Here is a 22,688-nt window from a genome sequence, read left to right as displayed (position 1 = left end):
GCCTATGCAAGGTCCCCCTCATAGTTTCCACCCAAACTCTCCAATGGGACCTATTCGCTCTCTATCCCCTAAGTTGTCAGGTGCCTTTCCCAATCACATGCCTATGCCTAGGATGATGGGACGTCCTCCAGGGCCAAATTCTTATAACGAAGCCAATGTCCAGGTGAAACCCAACGCGCCTAATACTATCCAGTATCTACTTGCTAAACCACAAGGAAACAACCCAGGTCCAAGAGGTCCGCCCAGTTTAGATTTTCTGCAGAGGTTCGCAAATCCCATGTCTGGTATGGAGAACAAAATGCCTGGACAAAATATGCATCATTACTTTCCGGGATGTGGACCGAACAGCGGTCCTATGCCTCCCCACATGGGCCATATGGAGGGACCTATGCCACCATAACTTGGAGGTTCAATGATGGGAGGCCCTATGGGTAATGGTAACCCAATGATGGGAGGTAATATGGGCATGCCTGGAGGTATGATACCAATGATGCGAGGACCTCCTATGAGGCCTTCAGCTATGATGAGGATACCTCAGATGGGTTTTAATGGTCCACCTGGTCCTTGCCATGATGGAATGTTCAATCCAGGTCCTGGGAATATGGAAAATCCTAATCCTCAAATGTTTGTTGGTGGACCTAAGGGAAGTCCGATGGGACTGGGTGCTCCAGATGCCAGTCAACCTCTACCTCCATCGATGGGACAGAACAATAGCTTTAAGAGTTCACCGTTTGTTGGCCCTACTACTGCCGATCCAAACTATGCTCAGCAATTCCACAATTTCCAACAACAATTATATGCCTCAGGAACACGCACACAAATGGGAGGTTAGACAATGGGTCCCGGTCCACCACACCCTCAGCAGCCTCCTTATTTCAATCCGAAATAGCAAATTTGTGGTGCTGAACATGTCAGAGTTTTGTTTATTTTTGATATTGAAGATACCCTGGCAATAATTGAAACTCAAGTTGAGTTTGTATATTCCCATGTTATTGAGTTGAATGCATTGAAGTCAAGTGCAGTTAAGGGCTCTGCAGCCTCTGTTTGTTTGTGTACAAAGCTGCCTGTCTACGCTATTTTGAATTTGTATATTTGCCATAATTAGAGACTATAGTATAATCTTTAAGTGTAGGGCTCGATGAAGTCCTTTTATGACAGAGGTTTCACCATTGCTCATATTGATTTGTTTCTATCCATCTGTTATTCGTTTTATTGTACATTTTATGAGTAATCATCAATCAAATGATAATAATAACGAGGCTTGAGAACATAGAGGTTTCGAATCCGTTGCGAATAGAGCATACATGGACAGAAATCAAGACAGCTGTTGTGGAGACTGGAGATACAAGAACAGTATATAGGACGTCAGGAAAGCGAAGGAAGGAAAGAGTGGATGACATCAGAGATCTTGGAACTTATGGTGGAGAGGAGAAAAAACAAAACAGATGTCGAGAAATATAAAAGACTGAATAAAATCATCCGCCAAAAGTGTAGAAAAGCCAAGGAACTATGGCTCTCTGAAAGATGCGAAGAAATAGAGCACTTTACCCTGTAAGACTGCGTAGAAGGAAAAATGAAAAGTGCACAATGTTGAGCTTTCATAAAGATGTTGAATATAAACAATGGAAAAGTGTTCAAATATATGCCGGGAAAATAACGAAAGTTTATATAAGGAGAAAGAAGAAGAAGAAGAACCAAGGTGAGTACAGTTAATATTTCTCCTAAAGACCTGCATGGAGCACAATAGAAAAAACATTATGAAATATCACCGAAATAGCTGTTGATACAACTCGAATAATATGTGATTCAAAATGCTCGGACGTTGTTAGGTCGGAGGCGATATAGTCGATAGGTGGATGTATATTATAAAACTCAAAAGATTTTTGTTATATTATTAGTTCTTTCGATGATAATTTCAAATATTTTTTCTTACGAGTTGAGATTCAAGAAATTATGTTCACTACCTTGATATATAAGATACTATTTTGATTTCTGCTAAATTTCACTCGCAGTTGCGGTCAGGCCGTAGTTAGACAAACATTTCGGGTGTCCGTTGACTTGAACAAAAAAAAATAATAATAAAATAGAAAAATTGGAGATTATTTTCATTGAAATTAGAATCCTGTATTTCTGAAAAATTTCGGAGGAGGGGGTTCCGAAGGCTCTATCAAGCGGAAGGGGGCTCAAAAATTAATGTTATATGAAGGACCCACCCGATTTTTTGACAAGGAATCAACACCTAATTTTTTCGGAACTATTCATGAACACCTTGTATATATTTTCTCATAGGTATTTATTGAAACCATTGTAATACACATTTCATATACATATAAAGAGATAACTCCAGAAGATCTAAAAAACCGATTGTTATAATATCATATCAAAGAAAAAGAAGCCGTACTTCACAAAAATAGATGGTACCGTTGGTAGAAGAAATACCGACAAGCAGCTTGATTAAGTGCAAAAAACACGTGAAAATAGGGGTAAGCACACATGCCGACGCGCGACCGTAATATTCATGACTAGATTGAACATAGCCATATTTATATTATTTCTCACCTTAAAGTTTTGTTGATCTTGTGATTATTTTAGATTTAGTACGCAAATTCTAGGAAAGGCTAGAAATATTTTAAATGTTTCCAGATTCCTTAGCTTGTTCGAGGCGTATATACAGGGTGTTTCCTAATTGAAGGTCAATATTTAGAGGGGTAATTTTTGGGCCCATTTTAATAAAAAACTTCATATCAACATATGTCCTAAATGTCTCACCTTTTGAAATACAGGATGGTAAAAATTTTAAAAATTGAAAAAAAAATTGTTTTTATCATATTACTCTTGATCTTTGGAATAGGAGAAAACAGTAGTATGAAATTTGCTATGTTTTTTATTATTCTATTTCTGACCAGGTATGGTGCCGGTTCTGCATAACTCAAAAAAGAAAGGGAAGAAAAGAAACTCGCCAACATGAGGAGACGCAAAATTGAATATAAGGAGGAAAACCAGCCGTTTCTGATGAAAGTCCGTTCTGACGACACAGAAAGGCATTTCAAGAGCGCAAGAACAGCTGGTGCCTTTGAAAAAATTGATTATTATTTGTTCAGTCAAAATCAAGACGGCAGTATTGAGGAAACTCCAGTACAGGACTGGCACAATTTCAGCGTTTCGTTCGAGACTAATGTTACGTACTTTCGTAGTTTTAGTTAGTTAGTTTTAGTTTAGTGCTCATATAGTGTTAATATTCAGACTCTTCAGCAGTCCATCACAACCACCTCATTGTGAAAGAAAGCATCAGGAGTCGAGTGCTGATCCCACAAAGGGCATCTAAAAACGACGTGCCGGAAGCATAGGATCAGATGAGGACGACCCAAGTGGCGCCAAATACGCAAGAATGGAGGAGGACCAAATACAGGATAAAGAACGTTTCGCAAGTAGGGAGAATCATTGCGAAATTGAAAGAAGGCGCCGAAATAAGATGACAGCCTACATAACGGAGCTGCAGACATGGTGCCGACATGCAGTCCCCTTGCAAGGAAACCGGACAAGCTCACAATACTCCGGATGGCCGTGGCCCATATGAAGGCACTACGTGGTACAGACAATACAAGTACAGATGGGACGTACAAACCCTCATTTCTAACTGATCAGGAATTGAAACATCTCATCTTAGAAGCAGCAGATGGTTTCTTATTTGTTGTTACATGTGATACGGGTAGAGTAATATATGTGTCAGACTCAGTAGCTCCTGTACTGAATCACTTGCAAAGTGATTGGTACGGATCATGTATTTACGACAATCTTCATCCTGAGGATGTGGAAAAAGTAAGGGAACAGCAATCAACGCAAGAGCCACAGAACACTGGCAGAATATTGGACCTGAAAACCGGTACTGTCAAAAAAGAAGGGCATCAGTCATCCATGAGGTTGTGTATGGGACCTAGAAGAGGGTTCATCTGCAGGATGAAAGTTGGTAATTTGGCACCCGAAAGCATGACTATAGGACATTTGAACAGGCTGAAGCAAAGGAATAGCTTGGGTCCTGGTCGGGATGGACAGAACTATGCTGTGGTACATTGCACGGGCTATATCAAGAATTGGCCTCCAACCGGTGTACAGTTAGACAGACAAACGAAAGATGAAATCCGTTCCTCTCATTGTTGTCTCGTTGCTATTGGAAGGCTTCAAGTGACTTCAACACCAAATACAAGTGACCTGTCTGGTTCAAGTAGTACAGCAGAATTCATCTCCCGCCACTCGATAGATGGAAAATTCACATTTGTGGATCAGAGAGTTATTGGACTTCTTGGTTACTCTCCACCTGAACTTCTCGGAAAAAGCTGTTTCGACTTTTATCACCATGAAGATCAGACGCATATGAAAGACAGTTTCGAACAAGTGTTGAAATTAAAGGGACAAGTTTTGTCTGTGATGTGCAGGTTCAGAGCTAAAAACAGAGAGTGGGTTTGGCTTCGTACCAGTGCATTTGCGTTCCTTAACCCATATACAGATGATGTAGAGTATATAGTGTGTACCAACACAACAGCTAAGGCCCTTCATCCAGGTGCTGAAACTACGGAAAATCCAGAGCAGGTAGCTTATCAACAACCTGGGCTTGATTATAGTCAGAGAAGGGATCCTGGAATCTATTCCCATATGCTCCCAACAACCCATATCCAAACTGCCTCCAGAGTATAAATTACGCTCCACACCCTCCGCAACGTCCTGATGGTGTTCTTGTTTCCGAGCCACCACAATCAGCTCGACCGGCAAGTGGACAACCGGTTTACACTGGTTATGAACCCACCTACACCCAGGTTAGTGGAGGTGGTAGGCAAGCTGCACCACCACATGCACCTTACCAATGGACCACTTGGAAAAATGCTGGACAAAACCCAGATCCTTCGGGACCAACTCCTGGCGGATCAGGTGCACCTCCACCACCTCAGCACGAATTATCCGACATGTTGCAAATGTTGGATCAGAGTGGTGCTACTTCCTTCGAAGATTTGAATATGTTCAACAGCACATTCGAGTGAAACCAATAGATAGGAGTGGATTTGTCACAGTTCAGATGCAATTCGTGAAAATTAATTCAGTTAAATAATATATTCAAGAATTGGATATGTGGCTACAGTTAGAAAAAAGGACTAATAATTTCTTATCCTGTCCAAAAACAAGAGGTAAGAGATTTTGTAAATATTATAAAAACAAAAACTCAAAACCTCAACAACATTGTGCTAATACACCTCTAATTCTGAATATTATCAAGACAGAATAAGATGAACTTTTAGTCTAACTTTCAGACTATTGCTTTGAAGTATTCATGCGTATTTAATATGTGTGAAAAACAATTATAAAATTCTGACATAATTCATAAATTTAGAGGGCAAGCAGATTTGATATTGGATAAAAGAGTATGTCTTGTCCAAAAATTTGAATTATTCGTTTTTATTATTTCCAATATACCTTCAGAATTGTTTGGCAGAAAAACCACTATAGCCACACTGAAATTCTCTAAAATCGCATTTAAATAATTTCCCAATTACACCTTCCAAAAATGTTTGTGATAATTCCATTTAATTCAGTTTAATATACATAGATTACCTGCCGGAAAGTCGACTCTCTTTTTGGTTACACAATTGCTCTTGAAAATAAGAAGATCATTATTCCTCAATGTTACATTTGAGTTTTTGAAGAAATACACATATTGATCAATTTCATTTGCAGGTTTTACTTGCAGAGTTTGCTGTGAAACGTTCGCAGAACCCCTTGACCTTTTGGCTCATGCTGAGGAGCATGCTCGTGGTTTCGAATACAGTTGCATGGTGTGCTCAGAAAATTTTATAAATGAAGAAACGTGTGCCGTACATGTTAAAGAACAACATCCCGAAGAAGAAGGTTTACACTGTAGCAAATGTCCAAGGATTTTTTATGATATATCCAGATTAGAAAAACATCTGCTGTCACACAAAGATGAATCGTTAATGAATAATGTGCATGATCAGACAACCAACAGATATAAAAACATTGGTAAATTATCAGATCAGCAATTTTCATGTCAAGAGTGTGGAAAAAGATTTGCTACCAGAAGTTCTCAGCAAATACATATGAGGATACATACAGGTGAATAAATTTAATTCAGGAATGAGTTTTTACGGTGTAAAACACGAGGGGATGGTTTTGTAAACATTTAGCAAAATTTCATTCAGACCATTTCAAAAATGGATTAATATTTCGATATAATTTTCAGGCGAACGTCGTTATGGGTGCAGTTTTTGTCACAAAGCTTTCACAGATGGGGGTACTCTCAGAAAACACGAAAGGATTCATACTGGCGAGAAACCTTATGCATGCGTCATTTGTCCCAAAGCTTTCAATCAGAGGGTTGTCTTAAGGGAGCACATCAGATCGCACCATTCGGGCCCTGATCCAAGTTGTTCTGATAGTATGACGCCGTTTCGTTGTACCATCTGCTCGGACCATCTGTACCATCTGCTCGGACCAAATCCAAAATAAGCAATCAAGAGATGTCAGAAGCTAGGTACGATTTTAATAAAATTCTGTTACAATTCTCCATTTTCGAAGAATTCATTTGAAAGACATCTTCGTTTTATCACACATTGCCATTATATCAAAAACAATGAAGAATTGAGACAGATTACCATTTGCAATTAATTTATTTAAAAAAACGTATCATGGAAGAAGAGAACGATATGGAAGAGCATCTGAAATCATCCCATCCTGTAAGCATCTTGAGACATGAAACGATGGAGCTACTTTCAGCGATGTTAAATCCACCTAAATTATTTAACACAAGTGAAGGTCTTAGTAGGAATTGGAAAGGATTTGCTGAATTATGTTCCATTCAGTCGTATTTGATATCCAATTGGGAATTTTGTGATGATCCTACAAAGGAAGTGTTCAAAATATGGCAATCAAAAGGAGATGTAGCTACTATAGAGAAGATGATTACCTTTTTGGAGGAAATAGATCGAGGGGACGTTATAGAAGATGTCAGCAGTCTCATAGCCAAAGACATTAAGTTCCATCTACAGCATCCAAAAGAACACAAAAAACAGTCTCCTCTTTACCAAGGCCTGGACAGTTCTATCTTAACGGTAGATGACTTAGAATACATTGGAAAGAATATGGAACTCATCCAGTATGATGCCTTCATTCTATTCGCAGACGATGACATTGATTTTGCCACCGAAGTCATCGAAACAATGGAAAAACAGTATAAACTGAAGTTCTGTGTCAAGGACTACTTGATTGGGGGTCTCTTTGAGCATGAAGCAATAATTCGACTAATTTCTCAACGTTGCGAAAAACTTATAGTTATATTATCACCTAGTTTCTTCAAGAGTCCTATGAACAAGTTCTTCCTGAACTTCACACAAGCTCTAAGTCTGGAACAGAGAAAAATAATACCTTGCTTGTATAAAGCATGTCCTGTGATGCCACCGGAGATCAGGTGCTATTTCATGCTGGATTATACAAAACAGAGGGGAGTGCTTTATAACTTTTGGGACAAACTGTATGAATCCATAAAAACTAAAAAGGCACCAGCTAATGCATCAAACAGGGTGGTAAGAAGAGATCAACCTCCAAGACAGCTGATAATAAAAAATAACTCGCAAAGAGATACCGAATTCAGACTGAGAGCCCCAAGTGTTAACGTAAAATCCAACAGTCTCGTAGACCTAAGCAAAACTGACGCTGATCATATTCTACCGGAGGTAAATCTGATACCAAGTACCAGCGCAAACAGTTTGGGTATCAGTTTCTGCGAACCTGAAAAAAAAATAAAGCCGAAAAAGACTAATTGGCTGAAGAAGTTGTTTCCTAAGAACAGCAAAAATTATGAAAATTGCAATCAGCAACACATCAAAGCAAATGGTGAAGTTGAGGGTAACAGGGAGAAGAAGAAGCTGTGGAGTAAGTGTGTGAAAAGGAAACCAGTAGCTGCCACATAGGGAACAGGGTTTTTTAGGTACAAAGACATCATACCAAGTGCCTAGATACCGTACTGTGCCAGTTTTCAATAACTTCGCCATCCTGCTATCAATTTAGTGTTCATAGTTAATTCGAGGATTTCTTTCTTGTTTATTTTCCAAGAAAGTAAACTTAAACTAGCTTTGTGATTATCACAATGAAACGATGGTTTTTCTCATACTTGGAAAATCAAGTTTTTGGATTTCTTACATCAATCTATCTTTGAATGTCTAGTTGGGATGTTCTTGAGAATATTTGTTTGTTGAACGATTTTTCTATGACTAAGAGTAGTTTTCTCTCATCTTTGTTTTATTTTTGTTACGGGTTTTCTCAGCATAGTTGTTATTGTCAAAACCAATGAAGCTTGATTTTCCAATTCTAGTGTTGTATTCGTTTAAACTCACTAGTTATCTTCTTGAACTAGGTTTTGATAGGATATTTCGTGGACCAATTATGAAATCAACTGAATTTTGATGGAATTGTTTGTAACAAGGAACCATTTTATGAAACTTTTAAAAATCAATTTTTTCATATCAAAATATGGCAATTGAAAAACTGTTGATGTTTGGATTGTTCAATCAATGTAACATTATCAATTATAAAGGAAAGATATTTTCATAATATTTTAGGTAATATTTTAGTGAAAAATTTTTTCTCCAAATGAATAAAATATCTGATTTTTTATTATTCGCTAATGATGGATATTGTGGAGTGGATTGATTTTTGAAGCTTGATCTTATTTATGCTTATTCGATAATGATATATAAGTACAAAGTTATTGCACAATTTTGCTCTTGTTATACTTCATCTATTGTCATCTATTTCTCATCATGACATGTTCTCCGAATCCCAGGATTTAATAGTGTATGTGATTCATCATTGCGATATAAATACTGCAATGAAAAGAAAACCCAAAGCCGGTCCCAGAAAATACGATCGCAGATCCAAATTGAAAAGCCAAAAGGTTCAAGAACAAGATGACTATGACTTTCAAGAGGAGAACGAAGAAGATGGGCATCATCAGCAAAGCGGGACAATGCCCAACTATGAAATAGACATGGATATTAACCAGCCGCAGGACATGAGAAACACTCTTTCGGAGCATGATTCTGTGGAATATGAGGACATGTATGTCTATCAAGAAATGTCACATTCTTCAACGCCAATTTTAGAATTGCCTGAAATGGAAAATAGAGAAGAATTGCGAGATAATACCTCAGTCGTTACTTCAAGGGCGAAAATGATACATACTGAAAAAAAAAACCGAAGAAGATTAATCCAGTTGAAACTAGAGGAAGGAAAAATAAAAAAAAATATTGTGAGAGAATTTTTGGAAGGTGTCAGACCAAGAACGAAAAATGTCACTTATCCTGTTCAAGAACACAGCAAGCCATCAATAGCAACTTTTCCTCCCAGGAATTCTCGAAAAAGAAGGAAAAACCCAAGATTTCAGGAAGAACTTTATTCTGACCATACTGAAAGTTTGGATGATTTAGAAGAACAAATTAAAGATAATGTTCCAGAAAAAAGGACTAGAAGAATATCTTTGAGAAAATCAAATATTAACATTGGTGATGCAGAAATTACTGAAAAAACAAGAAAGTTGAAAGAAGAACAGAGTATTGGTGAATTTAGCTTCAAACAAGAATTTGAACAGTGTGAACAACAAAATGTATATGAAACACCTGATTTATATGAAATTCCTGAATTTCATTCAGAAACAATAGTTAAAGATGAAGCTTCGGAATATGCAAATATAATTAGTCCTTCGAAACCGGAAGATAAGAGAGATGTTGAAGTTCGGGATTATAGTGTGGAGCATGAAATTATCGATCCTCTTCTGGAATTAGCAGAAATATCTATGCAACATGCTAAAAGCGTTAATAAATGCGATATATGTAACTCTGAATTTTTGGAAAAATCGCAATTAATAAGTCATGTCCATATACATATCTGATAATATACAATCTACATCATCTTCTGAAAGAAGCTAGGAGCAACATCAGATCGCACCATTCGGGCCCTGATCCAAGTTGTTCTGATAGTATGACGCCGTTTCGTAGTACCATCTGCTCGGACATGTTCTCCGAATCCCAGGATTTAATAGTGCATGTGATTCATCATTGCGATATAAATACTGCAATGAAACGAAAACCCAAAGCCGGTCCCAGAAATATCTATGCAACATGCTAAAAGCGTTAATAAATGTGATATGTGTAACTCTGAATTTTTGGAAAAATCGCAATTAATAAGTCATGTCCATATACATATCTGATAATATACAATCTACATCATCTTCTGAAAGAAGCTAGGAGCAATGGAAAAAATCACAAATCAACAGAAACAAGTTGATTGTTGGAGTGTAGGAGGAGGTTTGAGTCAACGGAGCTAAGGACTCCATTGGCAGATGAAGTATGGAGTTTTAGGACGGAAACTTTGTGAAGGATATTCTGAAGAAGTTCAATTACATTACAATAAACTTAATTTTTTTTCCTACCTTCACCTTCCCTTCTCAAGATATTCATCTTGGATTTGACAATTTTCCAATTTGAAGTTTTCATCACGTGATATGCTAAATTTGAATGCAAGTCTACTGGGAGATATTTTTTCTGGAACAATTTTTTTTTTTTTTTTTTTTTTTTTTTTTTTTTCATTGGTTACATGATGTAATGGTCCATTTGCCGATAGAACATTCATTTTCGATTTGTTTAGAATAAGTATATTATTTTGGTTTTTGTATGAAAGTATTATATTTTGTATTTTGTATATCGCATACTGGCTTGCGCCTCAGCGATTAATGTTTATACTGATTTTTCAGAATAAACTATTATTATTATTATTATTATTATCTCTTGTTATGAACTCTTTTTTGGTGGACCACTGGTAGTTTAGAAAAATGTAAAAAGAAATTTGGTCCAGTACTATAATTTTTGGTTTCTTGTAGTTTTGTCGTATCTGCTACCGATTTTGGGAAAAGTTTCGAACAATTTTCTACACCTTTTCCCATTGTTAAATAGAAAATCAAAGTACAATTTCAGAGAAGGAAACATATATTTCAGAATAGGAATGTTTTTTTAAATCAACCAAGAAATCTGTCATTTTCATTTGTACCTCCAATTCAGGAACACTCTTTAATATATTTATTGTGAATTTCAAGAAGGTTATCTTATTTATGGTCATACCATACTCACCATGCACAAGGGTTCCTTCCATGGAAATGTGTAGTTGCACTTTTAATTTCAGTGCATGGTTGCTTCATTAAAAAACCTCTTTTATCTCACCTGGTGGTTCGTGATGTGAATTATGAGATAGGTGTAATTTATGTTGAATAAATTTATTATTATTGTTCATCAATACTTTTTAGGCAATTTATATACAATAATTCCATTTTTATGTTGCCAATCGGTGTTAAAAAAAATTATTAAAGAAATTTTATGTCTTGTAAGTTTGAAGTATATGAATTAATTAATATTGAATGAATACTTTTTAGGCCAATTATATACATAAATAATTTCATTTTTATATTGCCATTCGGTGTTTGATAATTATTAAACCAATTTTATTTCTTGTATGTATGATACTTTATTAATTTGCTTTTAAAGGATTTTAAACTTTTTGAATATTGCATTTTTTGAGCTGGAAATTTATCCATATTTCATATACCATTGCATAACTTCAGAATATCTCCTCTATTTTTCAATGATGAAATATGTAATCAAAGTTTGAAATTTAATTATATTTTAATTTAATATCTCTTTTCTTATAACTTTTGAACAAATTACTGATTATCACCCCCTTCATATCTTCATTTATATACGGAGCGATTCCTTACTATGGTAAGAAAATTCAGAATGATTCATTAGGTCGTTTTAAGAAAAAAAGTTCTAAGAACATTGTCCAGAATTGCTTTGTTTCCTAGATACGTTGATAGTTTGAAAGAAACGTAGACCAAGACCATAAAATTGTATTTTTAGTTGCTCAATCTTAAAAGAGACAGTGGCGTACTTTTTTCCTCAACATTGCTGGCTGTTGATGGCAATTTAGTTTGGGCTGAATGAGCTCCTTATTAATTAAAATAACTTTACCAAATTTCAACTGAATCGGTTTAAAAATATTTACGATATATAATAAATACCTACCGTTTTTTTCAAACTTCAACGTCCTGTATCTCTGAAAAGAAGCCCGGACGTATGTTCATAGAACCTTTTTTTCTTGAAACGACCCATCGAATCAACCCTGAAGTTTCGAATTGCAGATTCGTATTCGCAGACCGCAGTGGTCAAATTTCCTTCAACCGCATTTATCCAAACTCCTGCTCAAAAGAAATAGATAGCCGATAACGATTTTTAGCAGGAGGAGTTATCCAAGCATTAATAGAAAAATGTATTATTCTGGCTTGACCATGCGGATTGAGACAACACCCCAGAATTATTCTTAGAAAACTTGTATGTAGTTTGTTGGAGTCATTTTCACCAATAAACCTTAATCGACATCGTCAAGCCTAAGTTATTTGTTATTTATTATTAAATTGTCTTCTATAAATGCTTGGATAATTTTTTCTGCTGATATTCGGAATCTGGGACCCCAAAACCTCTTATATGAACTTTAAAATATGCTCAAATTTGAACTGTCGTTTTTTCCCATGAAACCAAGTCTTGGAAAATTTTTGCGAAAAAACCTTTTTGTTCTAAGGGCTTGACAATCAAGAATCAAATTATTCAAATCTGACTCGCTGCTAAGATATCCTAAAACCTGATGTGTGGACTAATTAGCTTTTGTTTTGACAATTTTGAGAATATTAGTTTAAGCTTCTGATTGGCTAGGATCGGTTTTTAATTGATGTATCCTGTCAAAATCAAAGGGAAAAAGATCGAAATGAAAGGTATGACACTGCGGCGCCTCCACGAAATAAAACCTTAGAATATAGATAGATTAATGTTCTAAGAATAAAACTAATATTTTCAATTTGGTCGAATGTCATTCCACCAATTCACCACGTTTTTAGACATCTTATTCGCTGCTTTCGGATTGTCATTCTCTCAACTAGATTTACGACATCTGGCAACAGCGCGGTATTGCACATTCGCCACTTCGCCCGCTTCTCTGAATTCTAATGATAATAAATATATCAATTTAGGTTGGGTTGGGGTGAAGATTATACTGATATGTGATCATACTACGACAACAATTCCTTGATAATAACATCAGTATGGATGGTAATAAAAAATATATTTACACTGTGCTAACACAGAATTCAGAATATTACTGGAAATTTTTGATATGTTACATTTTCCTCATAATATTGTTTTTTTGGATACTAATTCTCAGTGAAGTTTTATCAACTGTTTTGATAATGATTTCAATAGTTTATATAATCTCTTTATGGATATTCACAGTCTGGGTAACAGTTACTTTCATCAGGAAATTATTCTTGAAAAACCAATTGCTTGACTGGAAAATATTTGAAGAAAAAAATATTATATCTACTCGCATAGTAACATTTTTGGACGTTCGCCAAAAAATAAAAGTCCAGCTCACTGAAATGATTTAATAAGAAAATTGCTTTCTGTCTGAATGAACTGTACAGTGCATCCCATTTTGGGTGAGACAGCCAGGTTTCTAGCTTGTTATTTAAGATAGAGCATTGCGGTTTTCACGTTCCTGTCCTACTTTTTCGTGAAACTCAAGTTGGTCTTATCAGATTTTGCATAACTTATCTCCGAAGTTAGTAGAAATAATGCTGAGGTAAAAACTACATCTGAATCAGAATTCTGCGTAGAATCCAGTGGCGTACTCAATTTTTTTTTCGGGGTATGGTTTTGAAGATTCAACACAAACCTATATATTTTTTAATGGAACACCCTGTATATTTTTACTTCGTTGGATTAGTAATTTTTTTTCCTTCAAAATGATGTATGATACTATGTAGGTCGGATGTTCAGAAATATTAAAAAAACACTGAAACATGAAATAATGATGATTTTTTGTAAAGGGGCCATGAATTTTCTATGTTTCGATAAGAGAAATATTATTTTCGATTTTTAAAAGTAGTAGGTCATTGATGATACAAACATCCTTGTTGTTATTATGGCTACTATGAATTTGGCAGCATTGTTTTATCAAGTAGGCATTGGAGGGCTGTCTCACCCACTGTACATTACACAGTAATTTACTAATTTGTTTTGTGTCCACAAAATTTCTTGGGAAATAGTACTGAATTTCTTAGAAATTAGAATTAAATTTCTTTGGAAATCAGGAAATTCCATATTTTGTTGTGTTTCTACAAATCTTTGATAATGTTCATCAAAACAAGCTCATGTATAACTTAACAGTATAATTATCTCTGAACAGTCTGAACACAGATTATTCTTATGTACATAGTAAGCTTGAGGAAATTTGTCTTATGGTTGGAAAAACTTTAGTGTATAGGGTTCTAGGGCTTTCACTACTTCTAGCATTCGAACGCTTGCTGAAGCTATGGGTGCCATTGAAAAAGAAATTCGTAGCTCAAAAAAGGGCCTCAAAAGCTATAACCGACTTTTTTATGACTCTTCAATAGAACTTTGTACTTCATTTCTACACAGTCAAGCATTTCTCATTGACAAACCATTTGAATGGATTGAAAAATCATTAATTACTCCTATCAAACTAGAAATTGATTGAAAATATACTAGGAAAGAGTTCCATGAAAGATTATTAAATAAATATTTTGGGAACCAAACAAGTTAAGTCTATAACAAACTAAAGAATGATGGTACGATCATTGAACTAATAATACATGGAAGGAGTCTATGCTTCTATTTTGGTGTTAGGAATGGAAACGCGCATTAGAGAGAAATAGAGCTAATACGCATTTCACTAGTTTGACAAAGATGAACAATCGGAGACCACGTGATACGGGGCAAAACATCGGGTTTTCGAACCGGAGTTACGATCGCCACAGGATAATTTGTAATTTTTGAATATCATAGGTACTTTAGGAGAATTAAATCATGATATTCATATTAAGACTTCCTAATTCGATAATTCCACATTACTACTCCTGCAATATTGCTTAAAATTATCGATTTATTCATTAAAATTCCTCTTGGTAAAATACAAATTTGGACAAAATATTTTTTTAGATTGGAAACGTCGACTTTTTTAGATTGGAAACGTTAAATTAAAATTAACAAGATGTTGGTTAATGCGAGTAAAAATCAATTAAAAAAAAAACTCGCTTAAAACAATTGTTAACATAATGAATGAATATTGTAGGAAAGTGAAGGGATTTGAAAAAAAATATAAATTCAACAGAATTAATTTAATGAAGATTTAAAAAATTAATACATCAGATTTCGAGATTTAATATATATTTTTTTTTTTTTAATTTTGAGATATTAGTTATTGTCCTTTGAAAAGAATTAATTTGTGTACTTTTGTCGAATATGCTCTTCATTTTCAAGAGTAGATTCATTTTTGTGATGTATTCTTAAATTAATAATAATAATTTTTATTTTGAGGAATAACCTGAATACATAAATAAACAAATTATTAAAATTGTTTATGTCAAAAATCAAGAATCGGTGAGCGCTATGCTAGTCTCTCCCATAAATACTCTTCCACTGAATATGGTTCTAGGTCCATCAGCAACGTATGGACTTCTTTTTTAAACCTATTAATAGGACCAGATATTTTTATTTTATCTGGCAATCTGTTGAACAACTTTAAACATCTATACAGGGCAGTCTTTTTAGTCTATGTTAGGTGATGGATTGGGTATGAATAGTTGTTTGTTCTAGTTCCATAAACATTTTGGGATCCATACTCCGTGAAAAATTCCCTATTCATATAGAAGAACATCAAGCATTCCTGGATGTACACTCCACTTAGGGTCAGGATTTTTGCTCTTCTAAAATGCCCTCTGCATGACTCTCTGTATCCTAATCCTGCCATGATTCTAATGACCCATTTTTACACGACAAAGATTTGTTCATTGTCTCTGCTATTTCCATAAAAAACTATCCCATAGCGGAAGACTGATTCGAAGTTTACATGGTATACCATTTTAATCGTTGTTTCATCTACATATCTCCTCAGGATACGTACCTATGCAGTAGCTTACCCTATTCAATTTCTTAATAGTCCCCTCAACGTGGCAGTTGCAGCTCAGACAGCAATCAAGAGTCATACCCAAAAAATTGGTGGTAGTAAAGTACACTTTCAAGATAGAGCCTTTTATTATCACTGGGTTCATTTTGATCATCCATAGTCTTCATACTTTTTCTATGAGATCTAGGTAAGGAAGTCTTCTTTTTCAAATGTTCCGGAAAATTAATATATTGAGGTAATGGAGCCTTCTCTGAGTTTCATCTGTCCAAAATTACGCACAATATCACTGTCAATAAAATGTTTACTGCATAACGTAGTGAATTTTGATGGCTGGAAATTTTTTTTTAATTCTTAGCTAACACCCACTGATATCTCAATTTTGAATCACTGGGAAATCTGTAGAATTAGGAATGTAAGTACTGCATAATATATTTACGTATTATTTCTGCGAAACTACTTACGAGAAAAAAGATATTCCACTACCTTTCTTGAACCTTTCCGTACAATTATATACAGAACAGGATTTAACCATGATGAAAAATAAAAAATATGATCCTACTAATCTTAAATTGTTGCAAGGAACGATAATTAATTCAACTTCAACACTTCTTACGGAACAAAATATGCTCATCAGCAGTGATATTTAGCCACTCCATGCAATGTTTTGCCCCTTTACAGCTGATTATTGTCCATCTCATTCACATAACCATAAGTCTCTCTCTAGACTCCTTCCATGGTTTTATTAATTCTATGGGTACGATGAATACAATGCAATAAGTTAAATTTGACAATGAAGTCAGCGATTTTTCACAACATCCGATATCTCGAATATAGTGGACAATGACAAAATTCGATATATTTTCATGAACGGTTTCGAATGATGTTCCTTAATGAAATGAAGTACAAAGTACAAGAAACTGTTGGATATTTGAATGAACGTTCATTATTCTTGGAAAGTAGGGAGTACTCTGGTTTTACTGAAAAATTGTCATATTTTTATAATCAAATTGTCGTTTGGTAAATGCAGGAATCATTTTTATTACATGACAACGTACAAAATACAATAGCTCCTTAAATAGTCGTAGTAAAACCTTCGTTATGACAATACAATCTACATAGACTAGGGCTGGGAATCATGAATGAATGATTTGAATATTCGAATAATCATTGAATAATTATTCGAATAATTGCATTTTGCATTATTCGAATAATCATGAATATTCACTGAATAGTTGAATAATCAATGACTACTTTTCTATTCATGAATAATCAGTGAATAGTCGAGTATTCACTGAATAGTTGAATAATCAATGACTACTTTTCTATTCATGAATAATCAGTGAATAGTTGAGTATTCACTGATTATTCAGTGAATTGTTATCTATTCAGTGAGTAGTTGGATATTTATGAAGTTACGAATGAAAGTTTGAATGATCACTTGACTCACTATTCAGGAATGATTAAAACAAGGTTTTGTGATTCACTACGGATAAATCGTTTTATTAATATTAAAATTACTGGAAATTACATAATATTGAAATTGATAGATACAATTGAATTAAAATTATAAATAAACTTCTGTCAGTGTTCGGAATCCAAAACAAACAAATTGTCATTCAAATTAGTACGTTGTCGTTGAAGAAATTGGCATATTTTGATAAATAATATTATTTGAGAAACGATTTTACTATAAATTTATAGACAGAAGTAACGAGATTAATGCCGTAAGTTCGAACTTGAGGTTCAACTAATAAACACGGCTTTTTACAGAATCTGGGGAATGATACAGCATTCAAAGTTACTGGTATTAACCTCTTTCCTTCTGTCTATCAATTAATACTGAAATCGTTCCTCAAATACTCTTATTTATGAAAATAAGCCAATTCCTTCAACGAGATCGTACTAATTCGAATGACAATTTATTTGTTTGGATTCCGAACACTGACAGGAGAATCAAAAATGGCGGTGTGTGACGTCACACTAATAGAGCGTATATGGCGAGAGGCAAAACACCAAAACGATTATACCACGTCGCAAAGGGTATGTTCACTCATCCAAACGCTCGGATTTCATTGGTTCATTAAAACATATGTTTAATCACTGAATATTGACTGAATATTCATTGAATAATCACTGAATAATCATTGAATAATCACTGAATAATCATTGAATAATCACTGAATAATCAACGATTAGTTGAATATTCATGACTACTCATGAATAATCAAGCATGAATATTTGTTTGAATGAATTATTCGAATAATCGAATAAATTTATGGATGAATATTCGAATACAAAAAGGCGAAAAAGTCCCAGCCCTAACATAGACCCATTACAGTTGTGCAGGTACAAAAAGAATGACCAAGAGAACTCTGAGAACATTAAATCCTTCAAGAATACACTTCGTGTTCAATTATATGGAATTTTCAAAAATCTTTGTTTTCTGATTCAGTTTTGTATGGGGAGGATGCTACTCACAGTTGATGTGTTTACATTTTTAGACCTCAGATTTAAAATAATAGAAAGATTCGTCGTTTCGCAATTCAGAATCAAACAATAATTGACCAATGAAATAGAGTAATGTCTAGAAATGACAATGCATATGAAATATGTAAGCAAGGTTTCAAATGAATAAACTCTGCAATCGATTAAAAAGACGGCATTAAATTTCGAATGTAGAATCTTATATTGTTATCTATTATTAGAACTCTTTATTGCTAAATTCATATGTTAGAATCTTAGGGGTTGTCCATTAATCACGTGAGGCTTGAAAGGGGGGGAGGGGTTTGATAAAAATCACGAAAATATCACAAGGGGGAGGGGGGGTGTAGTAAGATATCACGTGTATTTATTTTTCCGTCAAACGCGCGATTTTTAAACAAATATTAAGCGGCACGGCGCGGCGTGTAGTGACCTTGACTACATTAAATATATTTATGTACTAGTACAATACATGTTTTTCCTATGATTACACTTTTCGTTTATTATTATTGTTATGGCAATCAAAAAAAACTTGCAACCTGGTGTAGACATTTTTATTATGGTCCTTGATTTCAGAATAAAATAAGATTATAGTTTATACCTGTATTTAAATTAAGATAATATTCAGAAAATTTCAAGATTCGTTGTAGGTACTAAAAATACACGTGATGTTGAGAAGGGGGAGGGCGGGTGGTCTTAAACCTCACTACGTATCACCAATGGGGGAGGGGGGGGGGTTAAAAAATGCTAAAAAAAGATCACGTGATTAATGGACAACCCCTTATATTAAATTTTTATATTTTTTTATTAATAAAATCCCAATTCTATTCATGTTTCTTTTGATGAATACCAGTTAGCAGTTTTTACTATGAAATGAATAATAACAATTCAATTGTGTCAGAGTGACTAGAGATCATACAACACGTTAACACGTATGTAAAAGTGGCTCCTCAAAATATAAGATTTTTCTGTAAGAATATTTGTGTTTCTACTATTAGTTTTCTTGTGTACTAATATTATACATTCAAGGTAGGAAATTTCCACTCAAAAAGCACTTTACCTGTGGTTTATTTTTTTTTTATTTTCTTTTGTTTTGCTTTGGAATTTCATCTTTGTTTACATTAGTACGCACTTCGGTTGCGTCGATCACCCCTCCATTCCCACCTGTCCTGTGCGCTGTACGTTGATTGCCGCTATCTGACAGTCTGACTTCTTTCAGTATTTCATATATCTTTGATTGCGACGTGTGGCGTTTGAATGCAGGATCCTTTCCGCGTGGTTACGTGATTTTATGATTCCAATCACTGTACTGCAGATTGCGTCCTTTCACCAATTCTTGTTCCTTACCTTTGTTGCTTACCTTCTCTCTTCCGTGGCCTACCCTGTCTGTATTTAAGCCTCTCTTATCGGCCCAAGAGAGTGAAATTCTGTGATTTCCTATTCTATTCCTGCTACAAAAAACCTGCCCTGTATACTTTGTTCAGAACAAATTTCCTCTACGTTTTGGGATGGAGGGTAGATCTCTTCGTGGTAAATCATCCTCCTCGTCGGCGCAGGTCGATTCTCAACAATTAAAGTCGGCTTCTCTGAGCTCAGATCAGTTTGCTTTACTCATGAGAAAACTGAATGAGATATCTACTGATATTTCCATAATTAAAGCTAACCAACAAATCCTTCAGTCAGATCTTTCTGAGTGTAAATCCATACTCGAGAAGCACTCGTCTGAAATACTTCATCACAACGATACTTTGGCCACCCATTCTCAAACCATTGATCAGCATGGTTTGGATATTGCCACTTGCTCCTCCAGGATTGATCTCTTGACTGAAAGCCACAGGTCCCTCAAAGATGTTGTAGATTCTACTAATCAAAGGCTATCAAGATTTGAAAAGTCTGAGCTCTCCACTAGTACCTGTCCTAATCCAAGCATGCAACCATCCGAACTGCTTGATCGTCTTCGGAGATCCCACAATGTTTTGATCCGTGGTGTACCCGAGACGAATTTCAATGAGGATTCCTCTGTTGTTTCGAGGATTCTTGATTGTGTAGCTCCTGATGCAAACTCGCACCGAATCTCAGTTGCAAGAATTGGCGCCCCTTCTACCGATCGTCCAAGGATTTTAAAAGTTTCATTCACTAACCCAATGATTGCTACTACGATCCTGAAGAATAAGACAATGATTAAAAATAAACCTGATTGCCGAAATTGCAGCATCTCGGACGACAAGACACCTATGCAAATCAAGGAACTTAACGAGTTACGTGAACAGCTCAAGCGCAGAATAAATGCAGGAGAATCTAATATTAACATAAAATATCTATCTGGTACTCCTGTTATCACTGATATATCAGATACCAAACAGCTAAAAAACTAAATTAGCCTGCTGAATCCTGGCTTCACCCGTGAATCCCGAGGTACGACAGCACATCTACAATTGGTCACGAATTCCTTCTCGCTCCAGTCTTCAACACCTTGGCATCCAAGGAAAATGTGTAATTTTATTGTGTTATTGTTTTTTTTCTCCAGATAATCTTTGTTATTTTTCGCTTTTCAAGCACTTTACCTTGTTCTCCTCTTTAAAAAAAATATTTTTTCTGTGAGTTTATAGGCATTGCCTAAACTTTAATCGATGTTCAATAATAATAATAATAATAATAATAATAATTGTATCTATCAATTTCAACATATGTGATCTCCAATTTCAATATCTTTTTTCAATTATTCCTGAAAAGTGATCATTCAAACTTTCATTCGTAACTTCACAAATAATAAATTACTCAACTATCTAATCATCACGTGTCCGGACTAGGAAAATTTTGGACTTTTTCTATTTTCGTGAAAATTGGATGACGCTGTAAGTCAATATTATGATTTTTTTCGTTTTTGTAATCACAAAGAATTAATTTATAATCAAAATTCTGAAACTCTGCTTGCCACTGCCATACAGGGTGACCAATAAACATTCCCTTATTAAAGAAATTTCATAGTTCGATAAGTCTTGAATTTATCGGTAGAATCATTTTGAAAATTGCAGTTTTTTCACTCTCTGAAATTTCTTTCATAAGGGAATGTTTCATGGTAAACCTGCATGATGGTGGCAATCAGAGTTTTAGAATTTTGATTATGAATTAATTCTTTGTCGTTACGAAAACGAAAAAAATTATGATATTGACTCACAGGGTGATCCAATATTCACGAAAATAGAAAAAGTCAATTTTCCTAGTCCGGACCTGATTTTTTCGATTTCAGAATTACTGAAGTAAGCCGATAGTAAAATGTGACAAAACATCAAAATTCGAAAATATTCGGTCGATTAGTTATTCAACAATGAAATTTCACTCACGAAAAACACTACTCGATTTCGTGAAATATTTGTGGAAAGCATTTTTCGGTACCTTTTTCAGTAACAAAGTTAAAGGGGGAGGTTAAATTATGGTGAAAAACCCGGTACACCTACTTAATAGAAAACGGATACTAATTTCAGTTGGACAAATGATTTAATGTTTGATGAAATGATACATGTTCACACTCATTTTATGCGATCATTAGAAATTTTCGTAGAAATCTCTTCGAAATCAGCGTTCAGAGTTTCCAAATCAGTTTCTCTCTCGTCTGTTATTCGTACTAAGGATAATCTGTTCCCACTGTGCACAATAGGACTTGGTCCAGTATATTCACTAGGTTTGACCCCGTCGTCCTCCCTCAACACAACCCTTTCAGTAGGCTCTTCGTTCTCGGGAGTTTTTTGTTTTTGGCTGCAAAAATATTCAAGGTGGTGAACATATTAAAGACCGAAAAATTTCAGATATTTTACAATAAATAATGATTGAAGCAATTCAGCCAGACTGATAACTTTCTACTACTCATAAATAGGTTTTGATATCCTATTCTGACTGGAACATTAATTATTATTTTTCTCCTAATTAATCATCGAAATTAGCATCGAAAAACATTCATTACGATACTAAGTAGGAAAGAGGATTGGGAAAAAGAGTCCACAATCCCAGTTCTTAAAAAGAATACCATCAAATGGTATACAGATGGTTCCAAAACCACGACGGGGACTGGCGCTGGAGTATTCGGGGCTGGTACCAAATGCTCAACATCTCTGGGCCACTGTCTA

General features: G+C 35.0%; 5 protein-coding genes across 7 annotated transcripts in view; 4 read left to right on the top strand and 1 right to left on the bottom strand.

Moving 5' to 3' along the window:
* Positions 1-3,307: 3,307 nt before the first annotated feature.
* On the top strand, positions 3,308-6,538 carry LOC123670867 (aryl hydrocarbon receptor nuclear translocator homolog). Its single transcript, XM_045604443.1, is given in 5 exon segments — positions 3,308-3,494; positions 3,497-4,695; positions 4,698-5,177; positions 5,725-6,120; positions 6,248-6,538. Coding segments are annotated over 3 exon segments (1,641 nt in total). The 5' UTR covers positions 3,308-3,388; the 3' UTR covers positions 5,034-5,177; positions 5,725-6,120; positions 6,248-6,538.
* LOC123672960 (gastrula zinc finger protein XlCGF17.1-like) lies at positions 5,120-6,513 on the top strand. The gene is made up of 3 exons (XM_045607331.1): positions 5,120-5,177; positions 5,725-6,120; positions 6,248-6,513. The coding sequence occupies exons 1-3, from the start codon at positions 5,120-5,122 to the stop codon at positions 6,511-6,513; spliced, it is 720 nt and encodes a 239-aa protein (XP_045463287.1).
* Positions 6,539-6,692: 154 nt separating the features above from the next.
* LOC123672952 (myeloid differentiation primary response protein MyD88-like) lies at positions 6,693-7,973 on the top strand. The gene has a single exon (XM_045607322.1). It carries the CDS (start codon positions 6,693-6,695, stop codon positions 7,971-7,973), a length of 1,281 nt encoding a protein of 426 aa, XP_045463278.1.
* An 860-nt stretch (positions 7,974-8,833) lies between these two features.
* On the top strand, positions 8,834-10,605 carry LOC123670869. Its single transcript, XM_045604445.1, has 2 exons — positions 8,834-9,969; positions 10,288-10,605. The coding sequence occupies exon 1, from the start codon at positions 8,891-8,893 to the stop codon at positions 9,947-9,949; it is 1,059 nt and encodes a 352-aa protein (XP_045460401.1). The 5' UTR covers positions 8,834-8,890; the 3' UTR covers positions 9,950-9,969; positions 10,288-10,605.
* An 11,438-nt stretch (positions 10,606-22,043) lies between these two features.
* LOC123671110 overlaps positions 22,044-22,688 on the bottom strand; it is a 65,629-nt gene continuing 64,984 nt past the window's right edge. For all 3 annotated transcript variants that reach the window (XM_045604795.1, XM_045604794.1, XM_045604793.1), the window contains one exon: positions 22,044-22,320. In XM_045604795.1, coding sequence (XP_045460751.1) covers positions 22,282-22,320 — 39 coding nt within the window. In that variant the 3' untranslated portion in view covers positions 22,044-22,281. The remainder of the gene's footprint in view (positions 22,321-22,688) is intronic.

The sequence above is a fragment of the Harmonia axyridis genome, chromosome 1 (genome assembly GCF_914767665.1).
Source record: "Harmonia axyridis chromosome 1, icHarAxyr1.1, whole genome shotgun sequence".
Taxonomy (NCBI): domain Eukaryota; kingdom Metazoa; phylum Arthropoda; class Insecta; order Coleoptera; family Coccinellidae; genus Harmonia; species Harmonia axyridis.
Note: the sequence above shows the minus strand (reverse complement) of the source record. Positions and strands in the feature narration are given on the sequence as shown.

Excerpts from the sequence above, each read along its gene's own strand:
- LOC123672960 (XM_045607331.1), top strand. The coding sequence starts at position 5,120 with ATGTGGCTACAGTTAGAAAAAAGGACTAATAATTTCTTATCCTGTCCA. Across the intron at positions 5,178-5,724 it reads ATCCTGTCCAAAAACAAGAG|GTTTTACTTGCAGAGTTTGC; the intron begins GTAAGAGATTTT and ends TTTCATTTGCAG. Across the intron at positions 6,121-6,247 it reads ACATATGAGGATACATACAG|GCGAACGTCGTTATGGGTGC; the intron begins GTGAATAAATTT and ends TATAATTTTCAG.
- LOC123672952 (XM_045607322.1), top strand. The coding sequence starts at position 6,693 with ATGGAAGAAGAGAACGATATGGAAGAGCATCTGAAATCATCCCATCCT.
- LOC123670869 (XM_045604445.1), top strand. The coding sequence starts at position 8,891 with ATGAAAAGAAAACCCAAAGCCGGTCCCAGAAAATACGATCGCAGATCC.